The sequence below is a fragment of the Cottoperca gobio genome, chromosome 4 (genome assembly GCF_900634415.1).
Source record: "Cottoperca gobio chromosome 4, fCotGob3.1, whole genome shotgun sequence".
NCBI classification, from domain to species: Eukaryota; Metazoa; Chordata; class Actinopteri; order Perciformes; family Bovichtidae; genus Cottoperca; species Cottoperca gobio.
Genome location: NC_041358.1, coordinates 14,142,952 through 14,161,887, shown reverse-complemented (window position 1 = coordinate 14,161,887; position 18,936 = coordinate 14,142,952). Strand labels below are relative to the sequence as shown.

The following is an 18,936-nucleotide window of genomic DNA, read 5'->3' as shown; positions in this document are numbered from 1 at the left end:
TATCTATTTTAAACAAGAAAGCCAAATAGACTATTCATTTATGGCATTGTTTGTGTATTATCGTCATTTTGTGTGAGTCTTTCATGATTATATATTTTTATGTTGTTTGTAACCTAAGACACTTTTCTATCATTATCAAATAGACAATAAAACATGTTGAGTCTTGAATCTTTGAATCCTGAATGAGTGTTTCTGGCTTTGATAAATGTCATATAAAAATGTTGATATGCATTAGTACACTCATGGTCATGTCATCGATGTTAAGGACTTTTATATGCAAGTCGGGAACTTCTTCCATAAACCTGAATGAATTTAAGCTCAATCACAGAATGTAACAGAGAATAAACCTTTATGTCACCGTAGCTGTTACTACAACTAATAATGTTTCACAGCATATCTTTCCTTTTCATTTCCTCTTTATTGGTAGGGAGGAATATTGGATCCCGAGCTGGAGAAGCTGGGGAGTCCGAAAAGATTTTCCAATTGATTCATGATGTGTACTGTAACTCATCTCTTCAAGGGCGTGTTTTCTCTATTCTCTCCCCACTGCTAGAAATATCTCCAGAGTCTCTGACCGTTCCAAAGCGTACAAAATACAATGTGAGAATTAGTCGTCACAATGGAAAAGTGGAACTCTTTCAAAAACAAGAACATTTAAATTTGTGTCCATCTAAGATGCCAGAGAGGGGTTTTCTTCTGAGGTATATATTTATTTTTCCTATAACGAGAATGAAGATAGTAAGTCATACTTGTTATAGCTTGCACGCCATCTATAAATCAAAATATGACTTATGTGTTTTTGGCTTGGCTGAGGGTTAGCACTGTGGTAAAACAAAAGGCCAGTAGTCACAAAAGGTCGACACACATGAGTACAGTAGGTGTGAAGGAACGTATAGAGTTTTGTATTGATGCTTCAACTTCAATCATCAGTGATGCCATGTTTTGAAAGAAATACAGCACATTTACCAGATGCTGACTATAAATTGAAATGCAATACTTTTGATATATTACAACCTTGACCTGAAACAAATTGAAATACTTCAACTTGCCACCGTATTGATCTTAATCTTAACGGCGGTGCCTCATGCTGTACAGTGCTGATTGTACGACCAAGAAAAGGTCAAAAGTAAGGGCGTCAGAACAACTTCACACTTTACAGCCGAGTCGAGCTCACTTGCTTCATCTAACACGCGAGGTCACCCTGTCCTGAGGGAGGCAGGGACGCCTCTAAGTTCAGGAACAAGGAGGTTCCTGAGAGGGAAGACACATTGTTATACTCTGACTCAGCAGCAGCCTTAATGTGTGAGGAAGAAGCCTGTCTTTAGCACTCCCTTCATTACCTGCTCCATCTTTCTCTCTTTCTTCCTCCCTCACTCATCTGCATTCACTCCCACTCACAATGCATCCTCCGCCAATCAGAACCTACCATCTTCTCTGACTCAACAAATATGCATCCATAATAGCGTTTTCAGGTTGTTTTCCCCAAGATTTGGTTCCACAAGAACAGCAGGGAAACAGCTACAAATGTGTACTTCATCTTATTTCTGTTGGCATGTGGCCATGCACTCAGTTCCACTGTGTTCCATCCAAGTGTTGTAAGATGTCAGCAGACTTTACTCACTTCAAAGTGAGACTAATAACTAGGATGGGACTGACCAGGGGGTAATTAGGAAAACCCCAAGGGCTTGCTGACAGCTGTTTTAGAGAGAGAAAGAGATAAGGCAACACAAAAAAAGAAGCAGTAAGAAATTGGTCAAAGAGAAGAATAACAAAGAAAGTTGTGACAGGATGATATGAAAAATGACAAAAGAGGAAAAATATCTACTGAAGTTTTTGGGTCAACTGTGGAACTTATCCCTCAACACTCACAGCTAAATGAGTTCCCCTGTCTGTGTCACTGAGAGACTGTTCACTCCAAGTCAACATCAGAGTGAACTATTCAATTACTCAAATTTAGGTCAAGAAACAAAGTTAGCTCCAAGGTGAAGTGGAACAATTTCTTTTTTATTTTAAAAGAGGAAGAATTACATGTTTTTCCTAAAAGCATCAAGACCTGGCGAGACACATACAAAGAGGAATTTAGGTGACAGTAAACAGTAACTTCTTCTGGGACAGATGGTTGTATAACAAAGTAAATACTGTATTGGATACTTTGGATTGGATTATGAAAACAAAGCTTTTTTTTTTTACTTTCTTTCAACTCTCTAAACCTCTTGGATTCTCGTCAGCGAGTTCTGGCTGAAATCTTCTACTAATGGCAGGTTTTTAGTGGCTGTATTACATCGGCATTTCCTGGCCAAGAGCGAGCCGATACTCTCTGGTGCTGGCCAGATAGCCAGCGATACTTCTTACAGCAAAGTGTTCCTGATGCAGTGTCAGTGAAGTGTTAGGAACAGGACTATAATGAGAGCTGTCCGGAGATGGAAAACTCTACTTTAGCGCAGCCTGAGAGTCAGGCATAAATAATTTTCACACGTCCCATAAAGCATTAGGGTGAATTATAGGGAGCGGGGGAAGGAAGAGAGGCGGTGGGGCACTTGGGAGACAAATCTGTGTTTGGGAAGGGGGTTGTGTTTGCCAAGAGTCCTGTTCCCCCACGGTGTAAATCACACAGAAGAAAAGTCTCACACACACATACGCCAGCAACACAATTCAACTGTAGCCTGGGAGCCCCAGCTTTTGGAAGCCAACATTGTGCCACTACGTATTTGAACACGGACAACAACTTATTTCCAATGTTATTTCTCACACATTTCTGATCTTACACCACAGAATCATATTAAACACACCTTGCACAGTGAGGTAGATTCGCTCTGCCATCACCCCTCCTTCGTTTGTAGCGATGCACTCATACCAGCCCGAGCGATCTGGGGTCACAGCGGACACCTGTAGTGAAAGGTTGGCCAAGACGTGCACCTGTGGGTCCAGACGGGCATCTTGACCTCCTCTCAGCCAGGTGAGGTTGAAGTTGACCGTGCTGACGACAGTGGCAGGTGAGGACAGCACGGGAGCCAGGAGACACGGTCACATTACTCTCGACTGTGACGGCTGGAAGCGGCTCTGAAGGATGAGGGCATAATGTTGTTGGCAGCTTCCAGGAACATTACATCATAAAGAAAGCTTAACATTCAGAGCAAGTGTTTATTTTCTTGCTGACACTTTACGTATGTAGAGACATGTAATATAATCCAGTCATAGGGAGTAAAGTAGCAGACCATACTGATTTTTGGAAGTCTATAGTAATTAGAGACCCTGCGTTACAAACTGCAGGTGTCGGGTTTATAAGACGTGGGTGTTTACAGGGCTGGAAGGGTTTATTGAAAAATGCTTTCTAGTTGCATTGTGGAAAAGGTAGGATCCAGGGATTTTAGAAGCAGGACCTATACTAGGGACATAATTTCTATGCCTCTGCTGCTTCGATTATGACCATTCTTTAGCGAATCTGTCGGCCAACTTTATGACAGTTGCAGTTTATGACTAAATTGCTGGAGAACCCGTTTAACAAAAAAAGCTAATAAAATGTTATTGTTCACTTTAGAGACTGCACGTATGTAGCTGTTGTCTGTAGGAAACTTCATCATCTGCATGAGCAGTTTAAATAATCCATATTTCATCACCAAAACAAGCCTATTGATGTCACATGACGCACTGATGTCACCTACAGTGTGTGTTTGGGTGAATATGTTTTTTTACTTTGTATAAAGGTATTCCATGTAGCTTATTTTCACTGTGTACGAGAGAAATTAACATTTTGAAACACAACCGATTAGAATGACGCTCATCTTTTGCTCCTTTTCCTATCTTATATCCCTCTCTCTTCCACTATCTCTGTCTTTTCTCTCATCACTCCCTTGAGCCTCAGTGTGTCTTCAATAACTTTTTTTAGGGGTTAGCCAGAGAGAGGCAGCAGAGGCTTTGGCTCTGGTACAAGGAGGATGCTGGGGATTTCAGTAAGGCTCCTTGGGATTAGGATGACATACATTGTTGCAGCTGAGATGGTTTTATGCGTGTGTTTAAGATGTAAAATGTGGAGGCCTGTCATCCTGTTCAGAATATCACTGGCCCAGTGACAAAGGCTGGAGTTGTGGCTGAGGAGGATCCATTTCATCTAATTTTAGAGACGTCATGAGGGGTAAAAGTTGGACAAACTAAGTTCCCCCCCTCTACCTCTGGACTGTGAACATGGCGGGTGAGTTACAGTATAATGAGTTATGTTGAAACATTACACAGATCCCTGTCTGGCTCCTTTTTTCCTTCTTCTGTTTCACAAAGCATTACCTCTCTCTTTCTCTGCACTCCACCTTTCTGCTTGGCATTCATCATGTTGATGGAGCTCCAGTGAATTTCACAAAGCAGGAGGTTTTTTGGAAAGTACATTTTGGACAAGGAGACTTTTACTGACACATGTGGTGTCAGCTCTGGGGTCCCATAATGGAAAGGGATCAGATTGAAAAATAAACGCACTACAGAGGATTTCGGAATAGGCGAAAATTGTTATTTGAAAGGACTAAATCATTATATAATCCCACTGGTTCTGTCTGTGTTCAAAGCTTTGAAATCATGACAATAACAAAGTCATGACGCAATAATTTATTACTTAGATTATGAATTTCTCTGTGAGATCGTAAATTGTTATGCATTTATCATAGTTGTGACCTCAGAGTTTTTATTTTAAGCTCTGGTGTTGTATTAAAATTGTGCACCCAAGTCCCAGTATAGCCACCTAAACAATCGCTACACTGTGTTCTTATTGCACAACCTGGAACTTATTATTTATTCTCCTCTTACATCATATTTACAGCCCATTGCTTTACAAATCAAGCACAGAAACCATATCATAAACTCCATGACATGATCGCTGTGAGGCATGAATTACAACATAATGTTAGGGTCACATTTTCCTTAAAGCTACATTAACTCTGCCAGCGTGCAGGTTCTCTGCATGGGATCCACAGCGAGTGACCGTGAACCCTATGAAATATAAACCACAACGTCCGGCGCTTGGATTCCAACCATATGTCCATAAGTCGTGTAAGTGTATGAGTTGGTGCTAGTGAGCGTGTGTGTAAACCTATTGAGCATGACGTACACTTCATCTTGCTGCACCATTTCTCTCTAGGTATTTTGTATCTTTATACAGTAAGTGTTATTTTCTAAACATATGTGTTTGTGTTAGACTGACCACGACTGGCAGGCTGCCAGAGTGCCAATGTTACACCGCGGGGAAACATGAGACACAGTAAACTAACTTGCAGCCTACATGTAATGGGCAGCGTGTTGTTAGTGGTATTGAAGAATAAGAACACATCTGCGTAGACGGATACCTAATGAAGGTATTCCGATGAATAGTGTTTTAGAGAGCAAATGTGTATGCTATAGCCTACCAAAAAAATGCTATTTAATTTCAGTTGGACTTTAAATTGCTCACTGCCCTGCAAGTAGATCCATCACACACCAATTACACTTGTTGACAGTCTAATGCTTGCCAGCCCCTAAGCATTCCTGTCTGACAGTCGTGCCTCATTACACGTAGTGATGGAGGGTAGTTCACCACACACTGTTGATTAACAGTATTACAGTCCATTGACAAAAGTCAGCACTGCTGTCTATGTCGCGAGTATTTCTGCCATGTTGTAATAGTGTCTCGTTATTCTGCAAATTTATTTTGCTTCAGAAATTCTGTTGTTAATAATACGATTACTAATGTCATTGTAGTAGCCAACATAGTTGTTGTTGATATCTCTGCATTTTGAGTGTCTGATTGTAATCATGTTTTAATGCAATTGCATTAGAGGTGAATCCAAATAGTTTGGATAAGATGCCTGTTACCATCCTGCGACAGGTGAATGCATCTTGGTATGTGTGCTTACCTGATACATCCAAGAATGTACGAGCTCTTCCTGTCCCAGCACTGCTGATTGCAATACACTCGTAGAATCCCTCATCCTTCAGAGTTACCTGGGATATTTCCCATGATGCATTGTCAGATTCACTAGGAACAAAAGGAAGAACATTCAAAACCTTTATCTTCACTATTCCTCGAGAATAATGCTGAATGCATTTGCTCTGCTACTACTGTAACTCATCCCTTGATCTGGAGGAAATCCAATCAGATTTAGTCCCACAGGAGTGCACAGATGGAAACGCAATATGCACGTTTTAACCTCCAACACGGTTGGAAGCAGGGAAGACAGAACAGTTTGGATTCACTCTGTTTGTCTCTCTGCCTGCTGGAGAGATATCCCTCAGGAGGTATCAATGGATTTGCATGATATGTGCAAACATTAGTCATTGGCCAAAGTAAAGGCATCCTATAAAGGTGCTGAACTAATACAGTTCTAACAAACCAACAAATGTTGCTGAAATTATCTTCTGAAATGCGTAAAAAGTGACAAAGACTTTAACAGATGCATCCAATGTCACAGTCATAAAATGTGTTAATCTCCTGACATTAAACAGGTTTGAAATAGGACATAGATAAAATGACCTTATGGTGAACGTACATCATATGGAACTGGCATATATTGACAGTTATTAGTTTTGGCAAAGGTTTGCACTTTACAGCATGTCTTTCTCTCGTGATATCGGACTTTTGCTTATATATAAGAAGAGCAAATGAGAAGGGGTCCCCGTTCTGTCCTGAAATATTTTTTCCTTCTATGAATTGAGGATTTAAGAATAGAGGGTGTTGTATAAGATAATAAAGATAATAAACACTAGTGTGGCAAATTTGTGATTTGTGATATCGGGCTACATAAACAAAATTGGCTTGCCATGACTTGACTTTAATTTAAAAGACATTCCCTAAACTGAGACACATAGTCCTGCCCAGCCCTGCTCACCTGAAGAGCAGGTCCACCCCAAGTTGCCTCCCTTCCCTGCTGAAGCGCAGAGTGAAAGGGATCAGGCTGTCTACCTGGCAGAGGACAGCCCCTCTCTGGAGGTAGTAACCATGACTTGTGGCTGGCATCAGCACCTTAGGGGTATCTAAAAGAGAGATATAGAAACAAAGTTAATCACTTAAATTACGAAGCAATCCCTCACATCTTCATCTTAATGTGGGTGACAACCTGCAGCACTGACCAGGTATAACGCTGGAGAAGGAAACGCTGGAGACTCTCTGGAACGGGAAACCATCCCGGTCATATCCTGTCACCCGCAGGAAGAAGGCCTCGTTGGGTGGAATGAACTCTGTGATGTTCCAGAGGCCGACTGGCTGGCGCTCAGGGTAGTAGCGGATTGGCAGAGTTTTGATCACTTCACCCTTGATTGACAGGAGCTCTAGCCTGTCAGCTCGAGCGGGAGGTAAAAGCCCAGTGGTGTTCAGAAGGATGTGTGTGGGAATACCTGGAAAGATGGTCAAATATATACTGTATACTTTAAATACTTTAATGACCCAAAGCTAAACGATGTAAGTGAACACAACACGTGCAAAGGAAAGCAAACAACAGCTGAGCTTATTTTTTATTCACAATTTGGTAAGGTTGACCTCACTGACCTTGAACTGGCCTACTGGAGGTCTTTTTGAAGTCCAGGGTGGGCTTCTTAGAAAACCCGGATCGGAAGTCAATGGTGCTGAGACCTGAGATACGAACTGAGTGTCTTCCTTCACTAGAGGTCTGTATCAAAGAGAGAGAAGGAAATGCAGATTTACAGATATATATGTCCAGGACTCCGGTTGTATGTCTGATAAAGTAACTCTACTGATAAATACATCCGTGTGTCTGGCTTTATCTTCGTGACAAGGTTGTGTCTTAATATGCTGTGAAAGATCAGTACCTACGTATATAACATTTTTTTTACCTTTATTATTTAAAAACTGTTTGATTAGTAGTATTAGATGTTTGGTACAAATTGATTTAGTAAAACATCCCGCCTGACACTTGAAAGTGATACGTTTTATATAACTCAAGAATACAAGAAGAAGAGTTGCTGCATCAAAGGCAGCACTGAGTGCTCTAAATGACAGACACAACACTGAGACTGTTGTATAACAGCCTTTTGTATGCCAACCATCCTTTGCATGTATAGACAAGCCACTCTAAGCAAGTGAAGTCTGACTGTCGAATGCCTAACGCCTTATAAAACACCCACAATTCAGAGATGACCCACTCAGACTGACATTCATACTTTAATTAAACAAACACAACTATAATCAAAGAATGCCTCATGTGTTCTTCATCGTGTGAAGGTCTTTTGAAGCTTTGCAGAAATAGAGACAGAGTAATTGCGATGAAATATAGGTTGGTGAGAGGTGGAAACTCCTCACCTTGGAAGTGTCACAGACATTGACTCATAATGCAGAGTAAGGCATGCAGACCTACACTGTCATTTGCAATTGCCTGAAATGAAAGAGAATATGTGGATTTACTGTGTTTTACAATTACTGAGTTCTACCTGACATAAACTTAAATTCCATGTGAAAAGAAAACCACCAAACAGGATAGAGCAGTGCATTTAGGCAGACACATAACAATGAGGTAATACCAGGACAAAGGGGTTACGGCGCAGCCTTTAATGCTAATGCCAGCCATCATGAAAAACAATACATGTCATGGTCATCAAACCTGCCCTGATGGCCGCCGTGGGATTATCATTGGTCATTAGTTGGTTGTAAATGAGGCCATAATTAGAGGAGGGGTCCTTTAAAGGTCACACTCTTACCAAAGACAAGAAGAGTCCCTGTCATTAAAGCTACTCATTTCCCAATTTCACACCCACCCGGACAGATTGGCCAGCACAGGTCTCAGATAAACCCTTTGGGGGAATTAGCTGATACAGATTTTCAGACCGAAGACCTACCGATGAGGGAAAACAATTTAAGTTCATGGTTTAATTTGCTGGAAAGCTGACCCAGACGTGAATCATAAAGTCAACATTATGTAATTTGAGCCTTGACTTTGCTCAAAAACATTTTTAATGCTCAATAATCTGAGATGTTTTTTAAAGTTATATTATATTACCATTATTTTTTATCTATTTTATATATTAGGCAAAACTCTTTGATAGCTTTTGTCTTGGAAAGGTCCATCCATCCATCTCCATATACAAATTAATTTTACTTGATCAGTCGCTGGCAACGGCGATACCTGCATGATATAATGTCGCATACTTGATTACACAAATGCATTTTCAGGGCTTTAAGGATTAGTTCTATTTAATTTTCACAAATTGTGTGAAAAATATATCCTAGTAATCTACAATCTAAATTAAGTATTTAGCCCTAATCTGTAAAACATGGGTTTAAGCATCAATCAGATTGAGGGAACGCACAAGCATTGTTTAGTCTTTGTTTTCTACTGCATGCGCTTGGCAGAAGAAGTCCTGCTTCTCTCCTCCCATTATTTAAATGATTTGTTGTTTTGTTTTGTGTTCAGCAGTGGACAGAATGATATAAGAAGAGGGAGGAGCATAAAAAGCAGACACACAGAACAAGAGTAGGGCAGGTCACCAACGATCTTCCTTTGAACTGTTTTTAAAATGACAGCCTTTCTAAACTGTTATCATGGGTTATAAAACTCAGCATGAAGCTTAATAGCACACTAATGAGGTCACTGCAGCACGAAGAAGACTCACAAGGATGACTCATAAATTGAAACACACACACACACACACACACACACACACACACACACACACCCAGCTGTTCACTGCTAATGACAAATCTGACAGAGGTGACCGTCTGACAAGTTAGGGTTACAAGTGTTCACATATGTAACTGACAGCAGGGTCACTGTTTGACTGGCACACCTGGTGACATTTCCTCTACTGAAATTCAGTAAACAGAAATTACATTATTTCTTATATTCTAATTGCAAATACAGTATTTGCACATTGATTACATTTAGTAATAGTAGTAGAATATACTGAATTTAGCACAAAATTAATAGGTAGGTAAGTAAGATGTAAAACTATGTGCAAATCTGAAGAAGCAGGGGCTGAGCTCACCTTCTACACTCCAACACAACATCCAATTAAAGGCAGATTAAAATGGATCAAATTCCTTTTCACATACAATCTATGGCTTGGGTTTTACACCGGGGTGTCATGGGCCATTAGCCTTACGTAACCTAAACCTAAAGTATTTATCCACATTTCTTTGGAGAGAGAGAGAACAGAAGATCCTCTTGGGCTTCTCTGAAGGAGATAATTAGAGGAGTAAATGTGTTTGGAGAAAGATGCATGAGGAAACAGAAAAGTGACAGAGAGAGATTCCTGAAGAAAGATGAGACAGGGAGCAGAATGGGAAGCAAACACGGGATAGAAATAAGACAGGGCGATGAAATTCTTCCTTCTTTCGGTCTGTTTGACATCCCTCATCATATCAGCTCACTATATTAATTGGCTGAATTTAGTCAGTGTTTAAGCTGATATTAAACAGACTATGCACTGATGCAGAACTACTCACCTTTGAGCATCTTTGAACCCCAAAGTTTCAATTAACAAGAAGACATAATGATGCTAATGTAAATTATCAATGAAAAACTGGACGTAACGCAACATACAGGGGAGGAAGAAGACAGTCCGCAATGTTGAGCTCCTGCCAGCTTTTCTGTGTGTGAATAGAGAAAAGGCTCCGTACACCAGTGTTTAGTGACAGCCCACAGCATGAGATTAACCTGTGGGTTAAGTGCAGACACAACTGGAAAGGGTTTGATTCATCCTATACAGTAAATCAACCTCAGTCCAAAAACAAGAATGCTTTACTGATTGAATGTACGTTCCACACCCGTGTTACTTAATTGAGATACCTTTACATCCAGACAAATGAATGCAAGCGATTTAAACTTTGAACACAATGGATCTCCCATGATGCCCATAATGTCATTACTGCCTACTGAGAGGGGATTACAGAGGCATTACAAGGCATGGCAATAAGAAGAGAAGAAGAGACACTATAGTCGTATTCAGGGTAGTTTCATGTTGTACAAGATTAAAAAGAGCCTAGAAGTATAAACATGCCAGAACAAATCATGGGAAATCCAATCCTTAAGGCTTCCTCATCTCCTCACAACTGCACTTTTTGTTGAGAGGAAACACAGAGATAACACAGTTTTTCATCTAAACGCTTCCCCTATAAATCAAACACATAACACAGCTATGCAGAGATGAGGAAAAGTGTCCCGGAAGGAGTCTACGGAGAATACAGATGATAAAATGCTTGTCATTTTCCAACATCTGGCATTGGCAGTACAGGCAGTCAAACGTTTGACCTTTTTTTTGCATTACCTTGACAGCAGGGTGCCAACAGTTTCAACACTGTAAGGGGAAAACAACAGCAAGGGTGCCCCAAACAAAAATGTAGCAGCTCGTGTTGACAGCAGTGGCCTTGAACATATTGTATCTTCATCCAGGACTGTCTTAAAAATCATCTCAGTGATGAAATGTGTCTTACTGATTGTGTTATTGTTTGTTTGAGATGCTTTCCAGACATATCATTGTACCTCAACATTCTGATATATTGCTGCAGTAATTCAACTTCAGGAACAGTTCCCTCCTGGGGTGTAAGCTGTGACATAATTCCAAGGTTATAGTATTTAACTATTTGCAGTAAGTCTTTTTAAAAGACAGCTCAGCTCTAGGAATTGTTAGGAGAAGCCTGTAATTTTACACACATTCCTGGAAAGAATGAATTGTTTACCTTGATAGACCAAATCCCAGGCCGTGGGTCCTTGATGTTGACAACTTTGGCAGAGTTGGGAATGTGCAAGAGCTCAGTCAGGCCATCACTTTTCCCCACGATCTTCCCTGGAGGCCAAAGATGAACACTGAGACAATTATTCACCTTTTCTGAAGCTTTGACTAATAACAATGAATTCTTAACACTTCTTGATGCATGGCTTCAAGTTATACAATATTGAATTGGTTGTCAACATGTAAAGATTCAGGGTATGGTTTTGACATCAAACAGCATACTGTGTAGGTGAATAAAACAACATGTACTAAATGAGTGGGCGCCAAATAATGTTGGCATACATCCAGTCCTATTATAGAGATTTTATTTCTGTTGTACCCACTTTAACACTTAACCTGTGAACTGTACTTCAGCTTCTACAGTTAGCTTCCCTTCAGAAAAGGTTTCTTATTCTTCTTCAAACTCTTCCTGTATTATTGTGAATCCTTGATCCAAAGGGGTCATTTAGAGAGACTGACGCCAAGACCTGAAGTTTACACCTGTTGTGTTTAGATAGTTTGTCTGCTTTCAAAATCCACTGTAGAGGAAATGTACTGGGAGTATCTTGATGCTGCATTATCAATATTTGTATCATTATCTATGCAAACAACATAAGAAAAGGAATAACCACAAATATGTGTTTAATTTTACAGGGAATTTTCTGTATTATAGTATTAATAAATAAATGATGTGGTCGTTCAATTCACATGTTCACACGTTTTTGGTTAGTTTATATATAGTTGAGTAGGGTTATATAATTTAGGGCTCAGTGAGGGGTTGGGCCAAACGACCAGTCACAACAGCTTCCATGCTGCTTGTCATAAACTCTTTAAGACTGAACTGCTTTACTGGAGCAATGGAAGATCATCTTTCCAAAGGATATTTATTCCCTCATCTGGTGTTTTTATGATGTGGGGGAGAGCGCTGTACAACATCATAGATGTTCAGATGGGGAGCGCCTTGGTAACCGAGTGGTTACAGCGCATGCCATATAACCTTTGGGACCTTTGTTGCATGTCACACCCCTCCCTCTCTTTCCACCATTTCTACACTGTCACCTGTCAAAATGGAGAAATGTGAAATGGCAAAAAATAAATCTTAAAGTTAAACTTTTCATGCTCATCAAACCACCCAAAGAGCCCTCGTAACTTATGAAGCATCTGCATTTGTTATGTTTTCTCAGTTCTTTTTTTTCCTGTCACCCATCACAGTACAATCGCTAATAAATACATCAATCCCACTGAAAATCATGTTTATGTAACTCTTATCATACCCTGGGGGTTTTTTATCTCAATGTTAGGTGCTGGGCCACTGAGGGCCACAGTGACTTCCTTCAGGCTGGGGTCAAAGGGGATCTGCCAAGTGTTGCTCGCCTCACTGACGTGATCAGTGGACAGCAGGTGGACCTTGGATGACTGCACGGCCTCCTCCACCCATTTCAGAACCTACAGCGACGGGAAGGAAATGTGAAGAATGCTGGAATTACACATAATTCGTAGTGTCGGAGATGTTCTCTGTCTCTATGATGGTATAGACACTAATAAAGGTACTCTATTTCAAGACCAAAGTGTTTAACAAATGAAAATATCATTAGCATGGAAGTCCATTTATTCTTTCTTAAACATGAATAATCTACCAACTGAACACACACACGCACGCACGCACGCACACACGCACGCACGCACGCACACACGCACGCACGCATGCACGCACGCACGCACGCACACACACACACACTTACCCCCTCAGATGCTCACAAGGTCATCCCCTTAACATGTGCTAAGCTTTCATCAGGAAGTTTCTAACATTCCCCCGTGTCCTGCCCCCCTGTTTCCGTCTTGTCCCTCAATAGCTACTGTGTGAGACCCAGACCTGTACGCTATTTAACCCAAAATAAACAGGCATCTGTGACATGGGAATAATATGATACAGCACATTCAAAGTCTTAGGGTAAAGCCGGGTAAAATAAAATATATTTAGAATAAACAATGCAAACCATTGTCACGCTTTTTGATACTAGTAATTCTCAAAACTAAATATAAAACGACATTTCTAATTTACTTTCTTGCTTCCTTTGAAATCACTGGGACTTGTTAATGAATTTTGGAACTAGTCCTATAGCGGGACCAGGTTATAAAGTTCTTCTTAGTATACGCATGTAGATATGGTCAAACCTCAGTCTCTGTACATATTTGGAGACTGAGACTGTCTTTCTGATGGTAGAGCGCATACAGATCGTCTTTAGGTCAAAGGTGAGCCTACAGAATGTACCTTCTCAGGTCAGGCAGTTCACATAACAATCTATAGCCCACCCTGATCAACTCCCCGGACCCAACTAACCACAGCTGCAAGATAAGAGTTAAGATGGGCCTGGTGTGTTCAGATTGGTAAGGTCAGGGAGTTGCTATGACTGTCTTACTTAGAATGTGTTGACTAGGATTTGAGGAGCCACCGAGGGGATCCATCTTTAGATAAACGACTTATGGAGTGCCTTGTTTTAGGATAAATGTCGAGAGAAAGCGGCTGTTTGCCAGAATTGATTGGGGCAGACAATGTGACTGCATCTCTGGATTCGCTTGTACTGTTCAGGATCTGTTCTTCTTGATCAAGATCTAATAAACCTTCAGTCACTTCATCACTTCAGTCTCCATCAGCTCCTTTGGTTCTGCTCATTAAGAATTTCCTTCACAGCACTAACTGTAAACAAAATGTTGCATGTGATCCTGCAAATGCTTTTTATTGAAAATGACATGGTTCTGCTGAAGAGCAAAGGAGTCTCATGCAGCTTTATAGAAATTAAAAAAGATTGAGAATCCCTTCCTCCCCTAGCAAGGACTCATATCTTACAGTAATAAAAGAGGAATAATATTCAAACTTCAGGTTTTGACTCACTGCCCAGTCTACTGATTTATACTTCTTGGAAAGGTTAAAAAGAGCTACGATATGCATCAATCAATTAAATGTTTCCTGCACATTTAATCTGGAGTCCAGACTTTAACGTGGGCACAACAAAAGACCTTCTAGTGCAATTTAATTTAGAGGTAGAAACTACGCCAAGCTGAAATGATTTGAATACTGTGACCAAAGCGCCTCTTTTACCAGAAAGTTGTTCTTCTTGAACAGAAGTGCAGCTCCAGATTTCCGTTCGGTAATGTTCTTACCTCATTGACCTGTTTCTTGTCTAGATGGAAGACCTGCCCAGAGCTGGTGGAGGCGATCTCCTCGTAAACCTTGTAGCCGATGTGAGTCCTATCATCACAGTCCCCTGTCAGCACAAACACCACCTACACACATATATAACAACTCTTACATCTCTTTACCTCTAAACCTGCAAACAATATACTGTATATTGCAGTAATATCCAAACCTGTGACTGTTTCTGCTGAATGAGCTGCAGGACTTCATGGGTCAGCTTGTAATCCTTGGAACGGGCGTCTGTGAAGACGTAAATAAAGGATCCTGGCAAGGAGATCTCCAAGGCAATCTTAATGGCGCCAATGCTCATCTCCGGACAGTCCCCACCTCCCTGAGAAAGAGAAGGATATCATCAGCAAATGGTGTGCACCAACACGCTTCTCTGATTTGTTCAGCAAATATGTTATAATATGCAGTATAAAGAAATACATGGCCATTTGATTAGGTATACCTGTACAATGATAATGTCAACACAAATAACACCACATCCATCCCTATTCTGTCTGTATGTCTCTCTGTCTTGTTGGTGGGGTCAAAGACAAATGTCTTCTGCAATATTACAAATAAAATGTTTTTGTCTGTCTGAAGGGTTCGATAGCTAGCTAGGATACATCACCCCAAGAGTACCATCTGGAATGTGACCCATGATTTCTGGCCAACAAGGGGGGCGGAAGGTGAAGAGACAGGAATCCTCTGTCTCTCCTGAACCCCAACATCTCCCCACTGGACAAAAATCCACTTCCCCACTCCGCCATTGGCCCCAACACTAAGCCTGATAACTCATTACACTTTTGTCCTTGTGTCTTAACAATATGAAGTGTTGCCTAACATCTTCACCGTTAAACACAATTTAACGTTCATGTCAGAAGAATTACAAAAAAAACATTCAAAAGAGTATCTTTTCCATGCACTCTGGCTAATACCTCTTCAGTGGTTGTGCAGGTGAAGAGGTGAGGGGAGGATAAACAAACCCAGGAATGAAGCAGCAAGTGAGAGGAAACTGGATCTCTTCCACTCTACACACAACACGCTCGCACACCAGATTAACTGTAGCACATGCCAAGGATGCACAGAAACTTGGCAAAATCTTTTTCTTCAAAGGACAGACCCCTGAATGCTACTTATCTCTGTCCGTGTCTGTCCATCTCTCTATCATACTTAGACTTGAGGAGTCCCAGCTTTTCAGTTGTTTTTGCTTTGCTACACAACAGGGTCTCTGCACAACTTCATTTCTCTTTCCGAGTGATTACACAAACATGTGAACTTGGCAGAACTCTGTTTAGCTGTCAAACCATTGTATGTTTTTGTTTATACATTTGTTTGTAATGGTGCAGGAAGGCAAATAAACTCGGGATGAACGAAGGTTTTTTCATTTGCAACAGTAAGTTCAACATATAACCAAAGCCTTGAGTTTACACCCCTATAGCTGTATTATATGAAGGATGAAAACTCACTAAAACTGTGACAGTATTTGCAAGTATCTTGTAAAAGTAAAGAAAAATATATCATTGTTTGAGACCTTTTACTAAAGCATGCAATGTACTGTAAATTGACCAATCAGGCTTGGTCTTGACCAGCTAACAAACGTTCCTACCCAGACGTCTGGTATGACTACAGTCTGCCGCTTTTGTCAAAGGCAGATGACTTTATACTGCTGCTATAGCATCCAGGCTACTGCTGCTGTTTTCTTTGATGAATGTGATCTCTGAACCCACCTGAACGTACAGCTCTCTCAGCTCATACTGGAACTTCTTGGGATCTGTTGTGATTGTTACGGGTCCGATCTCTGCGAAAGAAACAACAGAAAGAGATTAATAGGGCCACAGGCTGAAGTCTGCATCAGATGAATAATTGAAAGCATTTTTGTTTCCTAAATTCTTGTCCTTAGCCAAATATTGCTTTTGGCAGATGTGGACGGATGTCCAGATTAAAATGTCACAGTATAAACTGCAGTGAGGAAAAACTCTAGGAAAGGGTATATATTCAACTAACAAAGAAAGGAAGACAAGGAAATGTGGGAAAGATGCACATAGACTGACAGATGATAAAGGAAAAACATCAAAGGAATGACGTGGATTGGAATTATAGTCTTAAAATGTTTTGCAAGACAGATATAATGATGATAAAAAACGTGAAGGTCTGTATGGACAAGACATGTGAGCTCTGAAAATTTGTTTTGAAGAGACAGCCGAAAAGGTGCTAATTGATTAATCGGCTAATTGTGTTCCTTGTGTTATTGGCTCTTCTTTGGTTGCAGACAAAACACTTTTTCATTCATTTATTGTAACGTTCTTGTGTCAATGTCTGCTTAGGATTTGGGGCCACCTTTCACTGTACCATGAAAGTAGAGCCCCACCACTACAAAGGGACAACATGGCCTGTGCTCTGTACCTCTGCCAGTGTTGGTAGTCACTGCTGTTTCTCAGCTTACTTTGTTCTATCCGTTAATGAGCTGCTAAGCCCCTTCTTGAGTCAAACTGTGTGACTTCAGCCACTGCAGCTGTGCTGTGGAATGAGCCTGATGAGGGGCTGCAAAAAGCACACACACGTAGGCGCACAGCACACACACACACACACACACACACACACACACACACACACACACACACACACACACACACACATACTGCAGTTTTGTTAACGCAAGCAGATTGGAAAACAAGGTTTGCCTTGTTGAAGAGAGGGCAATTACAAAGGACCCCTGACTTTTGAAAAAGGATATTGAAGTTGAACTGTTTTACAACAGTCTTAAACTTTGGCTAGAGGCCAGGGCTCAAATCTAGTGGAGTGCTGAGACTCCTCAACATACTCATCATGGAAAACTTTCTATTCTATTATCTGTCTCAAGTGATTTTGTAAAGTAAAACATTTAAAGTTGTTGAGTTTCACACAACTCTATGCAATGAGGAATCAGAAGCATGTTCTTTTCTTTGCAACCAGCATTACCTTACATTTCTGCTTGAAAAGCACTCCACAAGCACTATTTCTATAATAACATACACAAAGAAGCAAGAAGCCTTTTTCCAAATGACCCAGATTTTGGCATCCTTGTAAATCCTCAAGGTGGAGTGAAGGAACATTGCGGCGATCAGAGGCGCTTTTTAAAACTAACATGGAAATGTGTCTGGCTGCTCTGAACGGAACATGGATCTCCAGCCAAACTTTTGAGGGATGGAAAATCTGACATCTCTTTCCATATGGGAGAAGTTCCCATGGCTGCTGTAAGTAATCTTTAGACTATTTTGGCTATGGTGATCATAATCCACAGCCACAGTCTTTGCACCAGCAGCAGTGTGGAAAACCATAGCCAATACTCATGACTGATGATCTAAACCAGGGGTGCCCAAAAGGTCGTTCGCGAGGGTAGTGCGGGTAGATCATGCACCGCTAAAATATATATATATATTCCCCCAACGGAACCCGGGCCCCGTGAAATTCAAGTTTTTTTGTTTTTCTTCTTGCCTTGCGCATTCACATTCCCTCCTCCCCTCTGTTTCGCTCCCGCACACACACACCTCCAGTCTGAGCCCCCCCCCCCCCCCCAGATTACTTGGACCTGGTCATTTTAAAAGTAGCTCACAAGCCAAAAAAGTGTGAGCACCCCTGATCTAAGTAGTATGAGACACCATACATCTAACTCTTTAAACACTTTACAAAATCTTTGGCTTCGACATATCAAGATAATGCTGGCACTGCTGTTTATCATTATTTTCTCTTTAGAAGTTAATTTATCCACATTTAGAAAATAGAGCAGAGTGCTTCTTTTTAGGCCAGTACCAAACATTTAAAAATGTTCATGCCTGGGAGCTTCCCAGTTCCACTAGAACAGTTGGGGGTTAAGTGCCTTGCTCAAGAGCTCCTCATTAAAATCCTTACAGCTTCATTTCCAAAAACACATTTTCGGCAAAAGGACACATTTATTTTGAATAACTATTTTCCTTCTTTACCACCTCACTATTATAAATAAAACCTGTTTGAGGACATAGGATGCTAACTCTGGAGAAATCTTTATGCTGTCTTCTTGCTGCCACACAGGAAATAATGTTAATACTATCTCTGTGATAACA

At 40.8% G+C, this 18,936-nt stretch overlaps 1 protein-coding gene across 1 annotated transcript in view; it reads right to left on the bottom strand.

The window, feature by feature from the left end:
* hmcn1 (hemicentin 1) overlaps positions 1–18,936 on the bottom strand; it is an 85,206-nt gene that overhangs the window by 51,149 nt on the left and 15,121 nt on the right. Inside the window, 11 exon segments of the mRNA XM_029430034.1 lie at positions 2,790–2,985; positions 2,987–3,060; positions 5,871–5,992; positions 6,843–6,987; positions 7,084–7,347; positions 7,499–7,619; positions 11,642–11,748; positions 12,948–13,119; positions 14,836–14,958; positions 15,042–15,200; positions 16,585–16,655. Of these exon segments, the coding sequence (XP_029285894.1) occupies positions 2,790–2,985; positions 2,987–3,060; positions 5,871–5,992; positions 6,843–6,987; positions 7,084–7,347; positions 7,499–7,619; positions 11,642–11,748; positions 12,948–13,119; positions 14,836–14,958; positions 15,042–15,200; positions 16,585–16,655 (1,554 nt within the window).